The 20,475-nt window shown below is 37.0% G+C and overlaps 1 protein-coding gene across 1 annotated transcript in view; it reads left to right on the top strand.

Annotated features, from left to right (window-relative positions):
• The window catches only part of LUZP2 (leucine zipper protein 2), a gene marked incomplete at its 5' end in the record, with an annotated part of 54,294 nt that overhangs the window by 22,203 nt on the left and 11,616 nt on the right, over positions 1–20,475 (top strand). Inside the window, 4 exons of the mRNA XM_009073000.1 lie at positions 6,479–6,541; positions 7,309–7,371; positions 12,572–12,646; positions 14,324–14,488. Of these exons, the coding sequence (XP_009071248.1) occupies positions 6,479–6,541; positions 7,309–7,371; positions 12,572–12,646; positions 14,324–14,488 (366 nt within the window). The remainder of the gene's footprint in view (positions 1–6,478; positions 6,542–7,308; positions 7,372–12,571; positions 12,647–14,323; positions 14,489–20,475) is intronic.

Below are 20,475 nucleotides of genomic sequence, written 5' to 3' on the forward strand. Positions count from 1 at the left end.
AGTGACTGACATCATCTACCTGGACTTACACAAAGCATTTGACACTGTCAAACACTAAGACAGAGCATATTAATATTATTGCAAACCTGAATGATATGACTCCACAGAGAGCCACATAAACGTATTCCTTAGTCATCTCCTGCCCTTCTCCTTTCATAGCTCTGTCATTTCTGTTTTAAGACAGATGCTGACAATTCTGGATCTAAAATAGGCTTAATGCAGCATTTCATCTCCTGCTGCTGGTACAGCAGAAAAAGTGAAGTTGAATGGTGTGTAACCAGTATGACCTTTCACTCCTCTACTGATAGAGGAGCTCATTTTTTTCAAAGTCAGAAATGGAGTTGTGCTGGTTTGGGCTGAAGTAGAGATACTTTTCCTCACAGTGGCTAATATAGGGCTATGTTTAGGATTTGTGCAGGACACAGAGTTGATAGTGCAGAGATGTTTTTGTTGCTGAGCAGAGCTTACACAGAGCCAAGGCCTTTGCTGCTTCCATACTGGCAAAGGAAGTTGGGGATGCATGGGAGATTGGGAGGAGACACAGCTGGGACAGGTGACTCAAACTGACCAAAGGGATATTCCATACCATAGCACATCATGCTCAGTATATAAGGTGGGAGGAAGAAGGAGGAAGGGAGGACATCTGGAGTGATGTGTTTGTCTTCCCAAGGAACCCTTACACATGGTGGTCCCTGCTCTCCTGGAGGTGCTGAACACCTCCTGTCTGTGGGAAGCAGTGAAATAAAACTCCTTGTTTTGCTTTGTTTGTGTGTGCAGCTTTTGCTTTCCCTGTTAAACTATCTTTGACTCAACCCATGAGTTTTTCTAGCTTTTACCCTTCTGATTCTCTCCCCCATCCTGCTGCTGGGGGAGTGAGTGAGTGGCTGTGTGGTGTTTGGTGGCTGCTGGAGTTAAACCTTAATGGGTTATATTTATTTTTATTTACATGTTTGGTCACAGCATGCTCTATTCATTCCTGTCACCTTTAATAGAGCTTTCACTGTGCTTTTTATTTTTATTTTTTTACAGCCCAACCTGCAGCTTGTAGCAGCACCAACTTCTTTTTGCCATTCTGTTCACAATTGTTGAACAAATGAAAAGAAAGACCTTCAGGCTAACATCTATTTAGCTAGGTGTTCTGCTTTGTTGATCCTGCAAACCATCCCCAGGGCACTCAGCCACCTCTACCAAAGGGAAAGATCAAAGAATTGCCTTTTTTTTTTCTCTCTAAATAACCCTGCATGGCATAGGCAATTACCCTTCGTTGCAGATAGAAATTCTGTACAATGAGGTTCTGTATTTAATATGCTGCTGTTTTTAATTAGAGTATCTGACATGGAAAGAATTAGAAATGGCATTTGCTTTCCCATAGCAAAGTCCTGTTGAAATGACTGGAACACAAACACAAAAGCCACAAAACCCTTGCTAAAAGCTCAAATAGGAGGGTTTCATGTGTTGTTTATCAACTTGTTCTACCTGAAATTCAGGAAAAAACATAGTAGTCTGTACTATTAGCAGAGATAGATATGCAGAGGAAAAGGAATATCTACTGATTGTTTGGGGAAGCTGATCTTAGGTGGCTTTATCTGTAATGTAAGTCAGGGGGACAAGTCACAGAAAGAAATTGAATTGAATGAAACAAGGCATTAAAAGTCCAAATATGTCTAAGCTTCCAGCAGTGGCAATGTGACATGTTTGCCAGGGTCACCCAGTTCAGCTCTCAGAGTCTGATGTTGCACGTGCCTCCTAATCACAATGCAGGCTCAGGTGTCAGAGGGCATTTCACAGCACACAGAGACTTTTCCTAGAAATTCAGAGCTAGAAGGATGCTGCTGCTTTCTGAGTTTAGACCCAGACAGATGTGAAAAGTGTGCAGTCCATCCAGACAGATGTGAAAAGTGTGCAGTCCATCCAGACAGATGTGAAAAGTGTGCAGTCCATCCAGTCCAATGTGAAAAGTGTGCAGTCCATCCATGCATCATCACTACTAAAACACATTGATAGGGCACAGTCCTTCAGCTGTTCAGCACACTTGGCCACTGAAAAACTGGGGAAAAGAGACTCAAACATCCTCAAGAGGATCAAGGCAAACTCCCCTTACAAAAATCACTGGCCATAACAACAGGTGGAAATGCAGTTCTTAAGATTTTATTTGAAAAGTCTCACAGAGAGTGTGCATCATCACTACTAAAACACATTGATAGGGCACAGTCCTTCAGCTGTTCAGCACACTTGGCCACTGAAAAACTGGGGAAAAGAGACTCAAACATCCTCAAGAGGATCAAGGCAAACTCCCCTTACAAAAATCACTGGCCATAACAACAGGTGGAAATGCAGTTCTTAAGATTTTATTTGAAAAGTCTCACAGAGAGTGTAGGAAACACAATTTTTTCTGTCTCAGGAAGATGAAGGGCTGAGCCAACTCCGCTGGGACTAAAGCAGCAGCACTGTTTCATGGGATATAAAACATTTTTCATCATTGTGAAACACAAAGCTAATATCCAAAGCAAACTGGATACCAATACAAGGTGATATCAGATAAATCCAGATATTTGGTTTTGGTTTGTTGTGTCTTCTGATTTCTCTCCTAAGGGCACAGTGAACTTCTTTTGTATCACAGGAGATGGGAAACAGTTCATCTTTGGCAATTGGCCCTGACACTCCTGCTGAGCAGAGTCCAGAGTTTTTTGTTGTTCTCAGGTTTGGGATTTTTTAAAAAATGTAGTGCCCATAAGAGAGAAATGTTCCAGTTATGAGCTGGGGCTCAATGTGGTTTGATCTGCACTATTCATCAAGAGGAAGTAGAGCCAAATTTAGCTTTTAGACAACAAAAAATCCTGATGTCAGGCCTCAGATACAATGACTGAATGGAAGTTGATTGCTGAGAATTTTCTGAGAGAGAAAGTGATTTTCTTCTCTGAACATACATTGTGTCCCTTGCTTTCAAAGGGTAGCAGGCAAACTAAATCGTTTTGTACTGATGATGTCTAAGTTACATAGTTTTCTCATCCTGGATTAGATCCTGATGCTGATTCCATGAGACTATACTTGTGTTTCAGAATATGAAACATAAACATGAGGATTAAAGTACTCATGGTGTGACCAGGAGCCAAGATAAACTCACTCCAAAAAATGACATCTGAAAATTTGTGCCTTTGACATTGATGGTGTAAGTTTACCTTTCTGTTAGCAGAATATATGATTCATCAGATAAATGTTCATCCCCATAACTTCAGATTTACAAGGATAATAAACTGCTTTCAACTGGACCCAGGGGTAGTTTGTCACATTTAACAATACCTATAAACTGTGACTCTTGCCTAGTGAGGTACTTACTGTATACACTAAATCAGATGGGGAAATTATAAAAAATATAATACACAGCTATATAAGTAATGATTTTTATGATATGAATTTGCAGAAAAGGAAGTAATTAAAACTGCAGCTGTAAAAGTGCTTCTATTGAGCTTTCAAGTGTATAGTTTGTGCTTTTTTTTTTTTTTTCAGTCTTTGTCCAAGTTTTCTAATTGGCATCATGGTTATTGTTTTCTGAGAATGCTAAGGGAGTCATATCTCTGGATTTTTCTTCCCCTTCTCTAGGGAGGTGATATGCTCAGTCTGTCATGGTAGGAATTGCTGCTTTTTTTAAAACATGGGTGCAGCTCTTCAAGTGTTCTGTGATTATTTTTTCCAGCTACTGACCCTAATTCCTTATTTTTAAGCTTGAAAAATCCAAGACCTTTTCCATTAGAGTACCAAACAACAACTGAAATGTTTAAAATAAAATCTGTGTAAAATTCTAGTTAAATTTATTTGGTGTTGCTCTTTAAGGGATGCTTGGTATTTAAACAGGCATAAGCTTGAATTCTTGTAAGTCTTAGAAGTCAGAACTTCTGTACTGAATCAATGGTCATTCGTAACCTTAAATTTTCATTGATTAATTCATCTGGTTTTGCATATCCCCTTTGCATATTCTTGTAGAACATGTACCTGATCAGACTTCTCATTTTGCTATATTTAATTCAGAATCCAAACAAAACCAGGTTCTCTTATACTTCACATGTTTTGACTGATATACTTCCCATTCTGCTAGAAAAATTAACATTATCAATCAGGATCTTTTGTAGAGTGACATGTGATTTGTGAAGTAACATAAAAATCACCCAAATCGTAGGCAAGACGTTGTCATCTGCCTCTGAAAAGCTCCTACTTATCATGCTCTCAATAATTGTAACCTTTAATTCTTGCTTTGGTTTCTAAAAACACAATTAAGTTCAGATTGAATCATGACTATTTTGCTTGCATTCTGACAGCCCTGCTGGGGTTCTTGTTGGTAATAGAATGGATAATCAGACAGGATTGGTAAATCATGTTAAACCTAGCTAAATCTCCAAAATGGATTCCACCTCCTAACTTGAAATATTTTCATCGACTTTTGGCTTTGGACAAATTCTTTCAACTCTATTCTTTTGCCATGTTTCTCTGTGGAAATGGTGAAAAGCATTTAATACAGTGTGTGTCCTGTTGACACAGTTTCTCCCATTCTGGGTTACTGCAGGGTCTTCTCAAAACAGCACATGTAGGAGTTACTTATGAAATATTAATGTATTAATAAAAGTTGTTTCTTATAGTAGTTGATACTGAACAAAAGGAAGGTAAATGAGTCAAGATGTAAGGATTGCAACTCATTCCTACTTTGGTTCTGAAATATGGATAGAGTCTTACTGAGCTAATTGTAAGGGGAACTGGAGGATAATGAAGCTAGTTAGTCAAATCAAAGGAGATGCTTTGACATCCTGGGTTAATTAAGTGCAAGTCCCTAATGAAGCTGTGCCTTTGGAACATCTGTTTGGGCATCATCACAAAAGGTGATGCTGATCTTTATGTGAAACCAGTCACATCTATGGTGTGATCAGAGTCCAGCACAGCTCTTGAGATGTCCCCCTGGTGAGCAGTGGATGAGCCAGGTGTGCTTCAGCTCTTTGATTTCTATTTTGTTTACCTTTGCTCATCTTGTATCTGCTACCCAGTTCCTTTTGTTCAGAGCCAGTTGTCTCGTTCTGCATTCCTAAAATGGTTAGCACAATAAGGGATTTCTCTTTGATGAGCGACAACATCATTTTCAAACAAAGAACAAAAGGAACTAATTGACTATGAGACTTACCAGAGCAACACATTTTGCAGATCATGTTTTGGGAGACAAAATCTAGGTTGTCTTGTTCAAAGTAACATTGCAATTCCTTTCTGTTGCATCACAGAGCTGTGGACATCCATGTCAAACAGCTGGGAAGGATTTATTGTTTCTGCAGCAGTGTGTGCTGCTGCATGGTCCAGAGCAACAGCAAAACTGAAAGGATGTCAGGTCTCCTCTTGTGCAAATGAGGCTTCAAACAGAATTTTAGTTTCTTTGCATTTGCTTTAATAAGGAAGGTTTTTTTTCAAGAAGACTTACTGATTCTGGAATTCACACTGCCAGTCTTTCAATGGGATGTGGAGCTAAGTTTGGACTGGATAGAATGAGAGTTTTTGCTTTAATGACAACTTGTTCTCGTGCACAATCTTCAGGAAAACTATTGCTGTTCAGTAATAAATACATTCCTTAAATGTGGTGAGCTGAGTTTCTGTGTGTATATTTACAGTTCGTTAGCACAGGAGCAGTTGGGTTTGGTGTTCTTTTAATTTCTGTTTGGTGTTCTTTTAATTTCTGTTTTAGTGTTAAGCATGTTATGTCCAGCACTTGAAGATCTGTTTCTTGAATATGTTTCTGAACATTTTGAAAGATGTTCACACTGCAGAGAAATCTTTACTCTTGACTGTCAATTCTGGCATTCTGTGAGTGAGCACTGCACACAGAATGACCAGGCTGTTGAAAAATCACTTTAGCAAGGTTTATTATTTTCCCTGAATACGAGAAGAAATACTTTTAAAACTCATACATGAGAGAGCCTACTGAGTTGGCAAAATGCTGTATCAGGTAGCTAACCTTCCACAGCTTTTATTACCTGCAGTTTCAAATGATGAAATTTAGCAAAAAGACCCAATGAATTTGATCATCGAGGTCAAGTGCTGAGATCTTGGCCCTATTACTCAGTTGTTATAATGATTTACTGAAACCAATATTGAGCTATGCAGTTGACACCAGGTGAGGATTAGAGGTTTCTTTCTTCCCTTTTGTTACCTCAGCATATTAAATCTAAATTGCTTTCAGTTGCCAGAGTGTTTTGGAAGGTTTGTGTGTGCAGTCCTGCTCCTGTGAAAGCAAATTTTAATGCAAAGTAGTAGCCTTGTAGAATTCTCTAAGAGGATATTGTGCCTTCATGCATCTCTCTTGTTTTATCTGTCTTTGCTGGTGACTTGAAGGTGTTACCCATGTATAAAATAAAACCATTATGAGCAGATAGTTAAATGGTTCCTTAATATTACAGTAACTCTCACTAATAAACTCTTTTGTTGTTTGTTTTTTCTGTCTCCTTCTCAGAACAAAAGCCTCAAAAACAAGCTCTTGTCAGGAAACAAGCTTTGTGGGATTCATGCAGAAGAGGTAAGGAAGGTTCCTCTCTATTCTAAATCTAACATACCCCAAAGAAATTTTGCATCTTTTGTACTGAGAATATATATATATGTGTGTGTATGTGTACACATATATCCACAGCAGAATATAGAATTCATTTGGACAGGATCCATACATAAAGGGTGAAATATTCCTTGGATAGTTGGGTTTAATATAAAAAAAAATGCATTTCTATTGTATTTTGTTTAAGTGGATCAAATAATACATAGGTTATTATTTATTATTTTAAGGATAAATTTCAAAATATTTAAAATAAATAGCATCTTCAAGTGATAGAAATCAGCCTGTTTTCAAGGGCATGGCCACAAACTGGGAAGTTAGTTCCATTTAGATACTACCTGGAACACCTTGATCTTTGCCAAGAATAACCTGCACAATCCTATGGAGACTTTTTACCTCTAAGAACAGGATTTGTTTACTTTGAAAGTGATGCCTTCAGTTATGCTTCATGGAAAGTATTATTAACAACTCTCCTCTAAAATGTGTAAGCCCAACAGCTCTTCATGATAGCACTAACTCAGTATGTGCCTTGGGCAAATGCCATTTTACATTTTCTTTGATACTTTTGGCTGATTTTGACCAGGAAAAGCAATTGACAATGATTTGGGCATTTTTTTTTCTACATTTTAAAGTTAATCTAGGTTCTGTTGTTGTCAGAACTTGCTACGTTTTTCTGATCTTAAAAATCAATATTAAAAAACCCCAAACAAAACTGATTTTATTATCCTTCCTTTCAGTCAAAAAAGATCCAAGCCCAGCTGAAAGAGCTTCGTTATGGGAAAAAAGATTTGATTTTTAAGGTAAGTTTTATTTCACTATAGTGAGCTAAAGTATTGGAGTTAATGTAATATTGAAGTCATCTAGGAATATGATAGCTGCCTTTATTGCTGCAGTTCTAAGGAATAATTTTGTCCTCACCGTGCTGAAAAGAGCTCAGAGCACCAAGAAAGACTTCAGACCATAATGCATCTTCAGAAATATTGTCTATTTTGGTTTCTTTATTTTTTTCCTTAACAGAGGTGCTGCTTTTTATTCCATTGGTTGCTGGGCCAAGGAAGAGAAGTTTCAGAGCCTGAAAAGTTGTTTGGTGTCTTTGCTTTTAAACAGATAAAAGCAGTGACAAGTATCTCATTTATGAATATCTGTATTATGTACTCACATAAAGCAACATTCTAGTTTACTGCTGATGAACAAAACCTGTTGCCCTACTCATAGAGTCTGTAGCACATTTTTCATCATTCTAACTGAACAATAGAATATTTGAGAGATGGTTCTTGTTTTTCCTTTGATCAGCAGTTCCTCCTGGGCAAAGTCAGTTTATTGTCAGCACTTAAAGCAAATCTTTGTGTTTATGATAAATTTGAGCAATGTAATGTTCCTTAGGTCAGAATTTTCTAGAAAAAGAAAGATCTTTGGCTTAAGCAATCCAAATAAATAATCTGTCTAGCAACTACATTAAAAAAATAAAAAAGAAAGGAGGGAAGGACAAAACCTAAAGACATTTTGCTGAAGGGCATCAAGTCCTTGTTAACATAGGGAAAAGTTAATCTCTGCTAAAGAAGGAGGAGAACAATGCAGGTCACCTGACTGGGGGTGTTAATGGAGTAGTTTTTTTTTCCCAGCATAAAGGCTGAAGGTTAAGTAGTCATCTTCAAAGCAACTAGACCTAGAATTACTTACAAAGTCTTTTATCCCAGTATGAAGTCCAAATTGCCTTCTGGAAGAATTTAACTCTCTCTACTGTCTCTCTGTTTTACAGTCCTGTAAAGATGGAATAATACAGGCCATTTAAAGTACATGGTGTGATTTCTGTGAAATTTTTTTCTCTTTTTTTTTTTTTATGCACAAATGGATTCCAAGTTTTTTCAAGTCATCATAAGACCAAAACCAGAGAAACAGATTTAGAGACAAAAATTAGGCATATTATACATCTAAGCATTTGAATTTTCATGCCATCTAACATTACCAAAAATAACACATCTTTCTTCAAATTCAGTGGGATTGAGCAGAGGTAAAGATTGTAAATTCTAATCTTGCCTTGGTGTGAAGGTTTCTTTACTTTGGCCAAAGCAGTAGGATTTTTCAGCATTAATATCCACTTGGTTTTGTTACACTAATACCCAGTGATCCCAAAACCAGATCTGAATTACTCTAGGGTGAGTGGTGATGTTAATGGAGGAAATGAATCTAGTGTGAATGGGAATTGATGTGGGTCTCCTCTGACTGGATATGGATGTCTGCACCACAGGCTCTGCTTCCAATCCTTCCAGTGTTATCTTCTCCTAAAGAATTTGTCTGCTTTTCACCCCATGAATTATGCCTTAACTCCTTGACCTACATTGACTAGACATCGTTCTTGATTATGAAGGGACCTCCAGCTCAGAAGTAGGTCCCAGGCTAGGTAGGGTGGGTTCTGCTCCAAGTGCTCATACTGCAAAATAAGGGAAATGATAACTTGCCTTTCAGGGAAACTTTGCTCTAATGTAATTAAAAACACACTGAAAAATTTAGATGGACAATGTTAATGAATTGTGGATTCCAAAGCCTCATGCACTGAGAACTGGATGTGCAAATACCTGAAGTATCTCTTGACCATGTACATTTCTGTATGAGATTGTCTGTCTGCTTTGCTAATTTGATCCTTTATGCATAGCCAGAAATACTTCTGCAGGTTTATTCATCGATCTTTTTTTCTGACTGAGGAAATTTGATTTATGAAGCAAAGGGAGCAGCAAGCTTACACTGTCCTAAATATCCTGGGGGGAGGGGAGGTTCAGTGTGCTGGTTTGTGTGTGGTTTAGGTCTGAAGACAGACACACTGAGCAGAGTAGGAGCTATTTGGTATAGGCTGGAAAATTTTTTAATACAAAAGCAAAGAGAGAGAGAGAGAGCTGTTAGCTTTGGGCAAGAACAGGTGGTATTTCATTTCCAGTTGCTTTGATACTGGAAGCTTAACAGATTTAATGTTATCATTGCTGTTGAGGCTGTTTTATGAAGCTCTTATGTTTTCCTGATAAATGGATAGATGCTAGCACAGACCATGAATGCTTGGGATGAAATCCTGGCTGCTGCTCTTACTGGACTTGTACCTTTTCCCCCTTCCACTGCCTTCCCATCCCATTAAACTTTGCATTCTGTGTGCCTTGCTGAGGACTTTAGGGAATTCTGCTCTCTGTATCACTCTGAACATTGCAAGCTTCTTGGAGCAGTTCACCAGAAGGATGTAAGCTGCAGACTATCAGATTTCTAAAGGACATGAGGGAATGCTGCAGTCCATGCCCATTAAACTATTGCTTTTTGTAAAGGAATTAATTGTGCAGGTATATGTGAAGGTAAGTACAGAGGGGCTGTTTGCTTTTTGTTTTGCATTATCAACATCAAGAAGCTGTTTCTTGAATTCTGGTAACTGTTGTTGTCAATGGCTCTGAACTAAAGCTCTGGGGATTCAGTGGGAGAGGAGAAGGAAAGGGGGAAGAGAGAGCTGTCTCCTTTAATACTCCAGTGAATTGGTAAATCATATCTACTTTTAACATTGTGTGACAGCAGCTTAACAAATGGCAGTAAATATAACATGAGTTTATCATATTGGGCATGTATTTATACTTCTCATGTGTTCCAACCATTTTATAATCCAGTTGATTAATTATGGAGCATATATGGATGTCTGTTTATATTTTTCGAGCTCTCCCCATGTGCCATTAAGCCTTGTGGCAGATATAAAATGAGCAGCACAGAAATTAAGCAATGCACTCAAGGCTATAGAGTTTGTTGGTATCTCTACTGAGATTAGAGTTTGAGCTCCCATCTCTTTGTCAGAGTTCATTCCCTTAAAGCATGGGATCCTTAAAGAGCTGACAAAAGTTGAAACTTGCTTTGTATTATAGTGAGGAAAAGAAGAGATTATTAAAAAAATTTCCACTGATCCTCACACATGTACATCCACTTCCCCAATGATCTGCACCTCCATGTATTAAAATTGTCAACTGCAGAATTCAGCTGACTTTGCATGTTTGAAAAATTTGTCTATTTAAGAGACATTAAAATATTCTTCATTATGTTCAAAGGACCATAAAACTCCTATTTTCCTTGCAGAAAGCTTTCCAGAAAATAAAAAAAAAAGAAAAAAAAGCAGCATTGTTTTCCATAAAGGTTATTTATATATTCATTTGTTTAGCACAGAAAGAATACTCTTATCTTTCTTGCTGCTTTTACGCTGCTCTGTAATAGTAAATGTAACTTGTGTAGCTCAATGTTAAAAGGAGCTGATAAGAGAAAACTGAGGACAGTTTCCTTATGGGCCTGTCATATCAACATCCCTGGGAGAATACTGCAAACTCTTCTCTCTTTCAGACAGGATCTCCACCCCATGGTGTGTTTATTCAGCCAATGTGTTTCCTCAGCATCTGTGACCTCCCTTGGGAAATTTAGCAAAGCTGCTTAGGAAAGACATAACAAAAGAAGAAAAACTATTATGAAATATCAGTTCTGAACATAATGCAAAAATATTAGCGATAATTTTTTTCCCAGAGATCTTACAACAGTGACTTTATTCAGGATAAGAATGAGCCACAGGCTGATTTCAGCACATTGGATAACAACTGAATAGAGTCTGGAAGAGAAGACTTTTCTGTTATCACACATTTAATGTTTAGCATTTTAAAGCCTATTGTTTTGAGAGAATAACTATCAAAGACTTCTGATAAGAAAACAACCTCCAAAATGTTTCCCTTGACTTTGTCCGAAATGACAACTGAGTAGAAAGTTACAAGATCTCCAAAATGTTTCCCTTGACTTTGTCAGAAATGACAACTGAGTAGAAAGTTACAAACTGAACTCCAGTTTAGCTATATCTTTATTTATTTTACGACGTATTCTATTTGATAAATTTAACCTCATTGGTCTCCTGTGGCTTATATATTTTTAGTTGATTTTGTTGGCAAAAAATAGGCTATTTTTCTTTGGATTGTGTTTTCCTGCAAAGGATGAAGATGAGATCCCACAATACAACAACACTCTGATAGATGATGAAATGAAAAGTCTGAAAATATTCTGAATGGAGTTTTCCTCTTAAATACATAAATAAGAAAAGTTACTTTGGATTTACTGAGGTCCAAAGTTCTTATATGTTTGTGACAATCCTATCAGCACTGGTTCACTTCTGGCCAAAGCCTCTTTCTTAGGACACTATGGAAAATCAAAAGTGTGTTCCATATTCTTTGCTGCCTAAGGTCCAATTATGCACCAGAGACTTGTCCACATCTGAGCAAACAGTTGACTTGTGCTTTGAAACAAGATTGGTTTTGACTAATGAAACTGTGATTACTGTGCTAAATCTGGAGATAAATGTCTAATCCTGTTTTAAAATGCAACTAAGTAGTTCTTTACATGAGCTGGGGACTGAAAATTCCAAGCTTTTGTCATTTTGTCAGCTAGTACAGCCTATGCCTGACCTAGCAAACATCCCTTGAGGTATCTGTTTAGGACTACAGATTTGCCTGAGCTCATCACCTCAGCTATGACATGTCCTGGAAGGACTCATTGCCCCAGCAGAAACCAAGTTAACCACCTTTACAGGGTTTGCATTAAACATAATTTATGTTGTGTGGCTATGCATTAAGTTATGATCCAGTCAGCAGAGTGCATGTCATCTTGAAAAGTCTGTCAAGAAAATAAGTATCTGCTACTGCCATTGAAATTATAATAAACCTGCATTCACATAAACAGAGCACATTTGAGCACAGTTCACACACAGATTTTTTTATTTATTTTTTTTTTTCCTCGGGGAAACAGTTATCCCTTGAGGCCTGGTCCTTTTGCAAGCAATTCTGACCCAATTCATATATATTACTTGTAAAATTTATATCCTTTCCTCTCTCACAGGCACTCCATGAAAAAAATACAGGGGTAAAAGTACATTGCAGATTGTATCAACTTTTTTTTTCAAAAAGTTCATTGCAGATTGTATCAACTTTTTTTTTTTTTTTTTCTTTATTCCCACAGGCACAACAGCTAACAGATCTGGAGCAAAAGCTAGCAGTTGCAAAAGATGAATTGGAAAAAGCAGCCCTTGACAAAGTAAGAAGTGTAACATAATGTAAGCATGTTTGTCTCTCTCAGCTGTGAACGTTTTGGTGTAATTTGACAAAAACAAATGAAAGCCTTGCAGTGAGTTGGATGTATACTTAATTGCATGTACCTGGGAGTAATACTACTGAAATCAGTGGAACTAATTATGATGCATGAAGTTAAGTACAGCTGCAGAGTTATTTAAGAGGAAGGCAGTCAAATTAGAAAGGAACAGCTCAAAAAAATGTTTTGCACAGATTTTTAATAGGTTTAAATATTTATCGAATTTGAGTTTGTGCTGACAGTGGATTTAGTGTCTCTTATAAGTTTATTTATACTGCAGCACTTTTCTCTTTCCCATGATGGACCTTTGGAAGACTGACAAATTTTGCACTATCATATCCCAAATATCAAGAATAATTTGCACTATCATATCCCAAATATCAAAAATATTCCCTAGGCCAGCAGGACTAGGGAAGTGATTGTCCACCTGTAGTTAACACTGGTGAAGCCACACCTCAAATACTATGTTCACTTTTGGGTCACCCACTTCAAAAAGGACTTTGGGGTGATGGAGAAGGCCAAAGAAGGGAAATGAAGATGGTGAAGAGTCTAGAAAACACATCTTACGTGGAGTGGCTGAGGGAGCTGGTGGTGTTCAGTCTGGAGGAAACTGATGGAGCATCTCATAGCTCTCTGCAACTCCCTAAAAAGAAGTTGTTGTGAGGTGGCTCAGTCTCTTCTGCCATGCCTCAAGTGAAAGGGTAAGAGGAAATGACTTTAAGTTGAGCCAGGAAAGGTTCAGATTAGATATTGGATTTTTTTTCCACTGGAAGAGTGTTTAGGCATTGGAATAAGTTGCCCAGGAAGGCAAATGCTGCTAACTCCCCTTGAAATGAATATAAGGAAGTTATGTCAATATCTAACATTTGACATGTCTTGCTCTCATGGAGCAAAGACTTAAAATAAGATTTCTTCAGTGCTGTAGTTCTCTCACTGTTTTTACTGTCTCAGCTTATTTCAATTACAGACTGATATTTTTATTAGTACATCTATTTCTTTGAGTAAAATTGAAGTGTCCTAACATGACTTGCAAGCACTTCACCACTTAGAAGCTTTGGTTTGGCTTGATGGACAGTAGTGGAGCAGGACAAACATATTCTGAACTGTTAAAAAACCCCTATGGTTTCTTTACTATACCCTGCAAAAGTATAATATGCTCATGAGGGAAGTTGTCTTTGCTGGATTAATATCAGTCTTTATAACCTGGGGAAAAATACCAGTTATGTGGAATGTTATCAACAAAACTCCATGCAAAACCTCTTTGCAATACTTGTGACTTCTCTGTAGCTGTTACACATAAAAGGTAAGACCCTGTATGATGTTTTGCAGATTGCATTTTTCTTTTTAAAAAAAAAATTATTTAATAATGATTTGCAATAATCAATGTGGATAAAACTGCATGGAGGAAAGAGAAGAGAGTGCAGTGACTTTCTAGGCAGTTGGTGTGTACTGCAGAGTAACCTAATCATATAAAAATACTGATTTCAACTGCCTTAATTCCTTCCATTAGTAAGGAAAAGCAACAGCTGCTCATAAGTGTTTGGTTTAATGCAGAGGGAGAAAGAAGCAATTCTGCTCATAATAACACATCTTAGAGAAGTGATGATTTCTTATTTTCCCCAGGAGTCACAGCTGAAGGCTCTGAAGGAAACTGTGCAGCTTTGCCTGTCTTCTGTTCTGCACAACCAGCCTCCTGCTATCAATCTAATCCCCTCAAAACCAGCTGAGAAGTTGACTTCCCCAGTTACAAAGGGCTCCAAAGTTCCATTTCAAGTGACAAGCACCAAGGTATGGTTTCTCTCTTGGTTCTTTTTTTTATTCTTTTAAAATATCTTTGACATTTTCTTCTGTAAAAGCATCAAATTGGAACTAAGGAGGATTTTAAATTCATTGAAAGATTAGGATGAATTTTGAGGATAATTCTAAGCCTGTTTCTGATGTCAATAAACTTTTCTTTTTTAAAGTTGGGAAGCAGCAACTTTTTTGCTGAGGAGCAAAATTCTGTCTGTCACTTGGTAAATGAACCATGTCTGCACAACAAATCTACAAAGAAGATGGATTTGCATCTAAAATAAGTGTGGATGCTAATTCATAGGATCATTTACCTGTCAGGCACTGATAGTGAGTTTGTGGTAATACAACACTAAACAGTAAGATGGTTTTTGCTTTTTTTTTAGTGGAAAGGATTGATTTAAAAAGCATAAAATAATGTGGGCCACCCAAATCACATTTTCCAAAAGGGATCTCTGGACTTGATAACAGACCACAGAGAATATTCCAATCTTGCAAGATGAGAAGGTCAATTTAGGAGAAAGAATGAAGGAAAAAAATTGATGAGAAGTGTTTTGATTCAATAAATTCAAGCATTTGAATGCAATCAAGATTTACAGTGATTCACAACTGTCCTAATAATTTTCATTTCAGAGCTGCATTTTGCTCATATATTCAACTGATTCAATAGATAGAGCTAGAAGAAATCTGTGATTTCAGTTAAAAGGAGGATTTACAGAAGAATGACTGAAGGGCACCTTAATGTCCTCCTTACATTCCAAAACTGAAATATAAATAGGATTTGCTAACTCATAACCAATTTGCAATTTGTATATGTCAGCTGTTGGTATTCACTGTTACTGCAGAGACTGAAGCCAAAAACGAACAATTTTTCTGTGTGTAATTAAAATCGAAATATCATTTCAGAAAGCAGAATATAATTATAAAACTGGATCTCACATTGCTACTCTTACAGTAATGATTGTCAGTTCCTTAATAAGGGTTTTATAGGAAGAAACCTTTATTCCCCCAAATTATTACCTCTGGAAAGAAAACAGTGTGTTCATTAATAGCAGCACATGGGTATATTAGTGCTCATTTAGATGAAGATCACTGGATATGTGTGTTCTGCAGGAGAGGAAACTCTTCTTTTGTAGGTCATGCAGACTGAGCAGCACTCTGGGATCTCAGGAGCATATTTTTCCTAATTAATGTGGCTGTAGAATTGTTTTGTTGTAGCACCTATGAAGTGATGATGAGAGAAAAAAGTTAAGAGGAAGGAGCAGGACTGAAACTCTGCTTTCCTCTTCATTGTCCAGAGGACCTGCATACTCAGAGTGGTGTTAATGGATAGAAATTGTAATATTGACCAGGCTACCTGCTGTGGGCAGTGTGGGTTGGGGTAATCCATGAACCAGAGCACTGACACTGCCTAGTGAGGTATTTGCTGCACTTCCTTTGTCTTGGCATGACAAAAAGCTCTGTAAATTTATATGGAGTTAGTAGTTGGATTGCATTCTTAGTCCGTTTCTATCAATTCCTGTTTCTGAAAAAGGTTAACATTAGACCTTATAAACAACTTCAAACTGTAAGAATATCTGTTATTCAAATATCTTGGGCTATGCTGTGTAAAGATACCTGTGCTCCAAATGCAACAAAACGAGTTTTAATAACACTGTGGAAAATTAATGGCAAAGCAAAATCAGAAGTGAACCACAAGAAAACTCCATTTCCAGTAGTGAGGTTGGATCCACAAAAGATGGGGAACACAATGGCACAGACACCAGAATAGTAATTAGTTTGTTCTGTAGTATTTTTTGTCTAATGCAAAAAGGTAGTTTCATGTATTCCCCAAATGAATTCCTTTTTTATAAACTGTGGAGTTTGTGTATTTTGTGAGCTGCACTCTTTTGAGACTGGAAATACACATGAAGTTCAAAGTGTAAAGAATAGCAGCTGTTCTCATATTGTATGTACATGGAAAAAAGGCCTCCTATAAATGCCATGTCAGTGTCCTTAGCTTGATGGAGAAAATACAAACTGAATGAGAATGAGAACTATCCTTCTGTAGAAATGTATAGCACAGACTGAAAGGTCAACTACCACTCAGTTGTTACAAGATTTTAAGACCTTGCAGGAAAATGAATCTCTTTTGTGATTTAAAAACTTCTGCAAGGAGTCATTGCCTCCTCCTCACACATATTGTGGACTCCAACGTGCTCAGTCGAGTGCAGAAATTCAGAAAACTGAAAGTACTGTGGGCCATCCTCCTTTTCTCTGGAAGTAAGTACTTCCTTTATTCCCCATCAAAGTAAGCTTGGGGAACTTTGTGTCTTTGTTAAGCCTAAAAAAGTGTTCAAAGGAGCAAGGATGAGGAGAACTTGTGAGACTTTTCAAAGAAGCTACAAGTCTGGAAAGTTGGACAAGAACAAGGCAGACTCTGAGGAGCATTTTGAAATGGTTGTATAGGAAATTAAGAGGATGAGTTTTCTGTTTTGGTACAGAAATAATGTATTTATAGGCTAAATTTATTGAACACCCACTACAGACACAGAGCAAGGCTGTTGAAAAACAAAATTGTCACAGTGTCAAAAGTCTTAGCTTTTTGACCAATTTAACGGTTGGATTTGATGGTCTTTGAGGTGTTTTTCAACCTTAATTATCCTATGATTCTATCTCATCAGCTATGAGGAAACAGCAGGAGCATCGAGGGGCAGTGAATAAATTTGTGCTTCATTAAAGCTTTGGGTGTCAACCTCTGGTACCTCAGCACTTTTTGACTTGTTGCCTCCACCTTCACTTTTTGCCAGAGTTAATGAGATATCATCAAGACCTGCAGTTTCAGTGACCTGTAGATCACTCTGTTTAACAAGGGGATTGGAAAACTGTAATTAAAAAAAAAAAAAAAAGAAAAAGGCAATTACAAAGTGTAGAGTCAGCCACGTTTTGTGCCTCTTAGGCTTGCCTAACAAACAGTAGGAAATAAAATGGCATTGAAAAATAGCACTACCCATTGTTTTAGGATTTAATTTCAAAGAGAGTAAGGAATGTGTGTCTCCTAAGGTACTCACCATAGGTACTGTGAGTGTCTGTAAGGCTAATGTAGTAAGAAATTTGTTTTTAAATAGATAAAAGGTAATTTAATTGCAGAAACATGACTAGCATGACCTATTTCTTCATCTAAGTCTCTCCTGGTCTGCTTTTTATAGCTGCCTTTGGCTAATAAACTTTTATTCTCATTATGATCAACTAGATGGGAGCCATAACCCTGTATTAATGTTAATGGTGATTTGCAATGTTATGGCAACTCTTTCTCATATGTTTTATTCCAGAATTTACGCTGGATTGACTGTGTATTTGCTGTTACTTCATAAAGCTTCCATGGAAATTTTTCTACATCTCTTTTTCTTCAGTGACTAATTTTTAATAAAATTTTATTACATGCTGGAAAACACTTAACACCAGAGATCATTAAATTGAAAGCTGAAGCTCTTTGTTTTTATTACTCACGTTCAAGAAGTCTTCATTATTAGCACATTATATTGATAGCAATAGAGGGGTTTTCTTCAACTGAATGCAATCAAGGGAAATTGGAAAAAAGCACCTGGCCTCTTATTTAGACCATAACCTCCTTAAAACAATATTCTCCTTCAAGTTTTAGTGACATGATCTTTGTCATTATCTTCATTTCATTAACTCTTTGACCTCACTCCTATTCATTGCAGAGCATAAGTAGCTGGACTGGCCCATTACCCCAAGGGTCAACTCAGAAATTAGCAATAGGCTAATGGGCTGATGAGATAACTGTGGTTTTGGGGTTTTTTTTGTTGCTTCACTTTTTGTGGTTGTTAACTGCAGGTCAGTTTGCCTGTGTATGAAAATTCCTCCAATGGATCTGTAAGGTCCATTCCAAGCCTAAAATTCTACGATTCTGTGATTTTATGAATATTAGATATGGTGAATGGTTTTGCATGGACAGCTCACATTGAACTTCCCTAATTGAGCTGCAGTTTAGAGCCAGGACCCCAAGCTAGAGCAGCCTCAGGTTTGCTGTGATGTTCAGCAGCTTTTCAGACAAGCTGATTTGTCTTTTTAGCTACCAACAACAGAGAAAGAGAAGATCCCCTTAATTGCTTGTCAGATGTTATTATTTTTGTGGTATCTTTCCTTACCTACTCATACCAAGTGATTTTTTTTTTTATTTTTTTTTCTATGCTTCTCTCTCTTTTTCACCCTGGTGACAGTGGAGTTAATTGGGGAAATGTACAGTATTTCTAATGTTAGTTCAAAGTTGTATTTAGCAGAAAAATGGTAATACTTTTTTAACCTTTCAGCTTTCCTAACTGATGTGTTTCTTACATGGTCTGTGAAAAAATATGTGCATGTGAGCAATGAGGAGAAAACTGAATTTATGTGCCTCTGCAGTTGCACATTAATAACCTCATTTTAAAATTCCTTAGTATTAGCACTTTTTTCCTATCAAGGATAACATGTAAAAGATGTGCAGAGGAGCTAATGAATTGTTTTAAATGGTTTACAAAACAGAGTGTAATTGTGAAAACACTCCCAAGGGAGTTTTGCTGTCCAAGGAGACATTAAAGATTTAGTAGAAAATGATTTCTGTATATATCCTGTATACAATATGTATTAGTAATCCCCTGTTAGAAAGTTTTGCTTGTTATGTGTATATGGAGCCAAGTGGGAAACATCAGAGACAGTTAAGTGATCCTTTTCTGTGATTTGAGCAAAGATGTGATTTGGAAAATATTCACAAAGGAAATATTCATTGGGCATTTTGGCTATTATTAGGAATTTTTTAGCAATTTGATTACAAGACTGCATTGAATCATAAAGCATAAGAAAAGCAGAATGGACTGGTGATTAAACCCAAGGATTTTAAGTTCAATTTAGCCTTGAGCAATTTAAGAAACCACTTATTGGCTTACACCTGAAGTCTCATTATCTTCCAGAATGGTTCAGGTCCCCCTGTTTCTACATTTATTATTTTGTGTTGAGATAATAATAAATCCAATGCAAAATAAAAAAAAATAGTCAATAAAATGTTCTTTTATTGTGAAATTGAAAGTCATATAGCCTGCAGAAATGTGCTCTCATATAGTGGAAAAACAGACATTCAATTGCAACAAAAAACTTAGTATCAACCCTATACTTGTTCCTATCCTTAAAGGTTCATTGAGTGTTGCTAAATTGAATGTTTGAAGCAGTGAAAATGAAATAATATAAGAAATTGATATTAAATCTTTTTTTATTATTAAATATTTTGAGGTAGTTTATGGATGATTTATTAAATCATTTTCTCAGAGCTTTTGAAAGATAATAGGCTTCGTCTCTGTTGATAGAACTGTGGTCGTAGGTTAGTAATCATCCTGTCAGGTAACTTTTTATAAGAGCAACTGTATAAGAAGGCACTTCAAAAAAACAGGCAGTTAGAAGCAAATAGAGTTTATTCTTAAAGGTTTCTCCTACTATACTTCAATCAGTGAGAAAACCTGTTTTAAGGAAGGATTGGGGGAAAACAAACTGTCGAAGTCTCAAAAAGAAAAGCATTTCTTCAAGTGAGCCCATGTATGAAACTTGGGTTGTGGTTCAGAAGAGTTCCAACTTCACCAGGTTGGTCTCCCTGGGGTCTGTAACCTCTCCAGGGTTGGGAATCTTTGACTTTGTCTTCCTGAAGATACAGATATTCATGTCTGTGACTGTAACTCGAATAGCTGTTTTGTTCATTTGGCACGACTATAATTGTCTATAAAGCATATCCTGACAGTGTGTATTATTGCTGCTCTTAGTGGAAGAAATGTTATACAGTGATCATCAGCCCACAGATAATTGCTTCTCCTTTGTGATGACTGTAGAAAACCAAAACTGTTGTTGAAGGAATGTGTTTATTTGGTGGGTTTAGTTTCTTAAGTATTAGAACATCAACACCCACACACACCTGAAGATACTGAAGTATCTAAATAGTTTTATAAAAGAAAGTTCCTTTC

The sequence above is a fragment of the Acanthisitta chloris genome, unplaced genomic scaffold (assembly GCF_000695815.1).
Source record: "Acanthisitta chloris isolate BGI_N310 unplaced genomic scaffold, ASM69581v1 scaffold5454, whole genome shotgun sequence".
Classification (NCBI taxonomy): Eukaryota; Metazoa; Chordata; class Aves; order Passeriformes; family Acanthisittidae; genus Acanthisitta; species Acanthisitta chloris.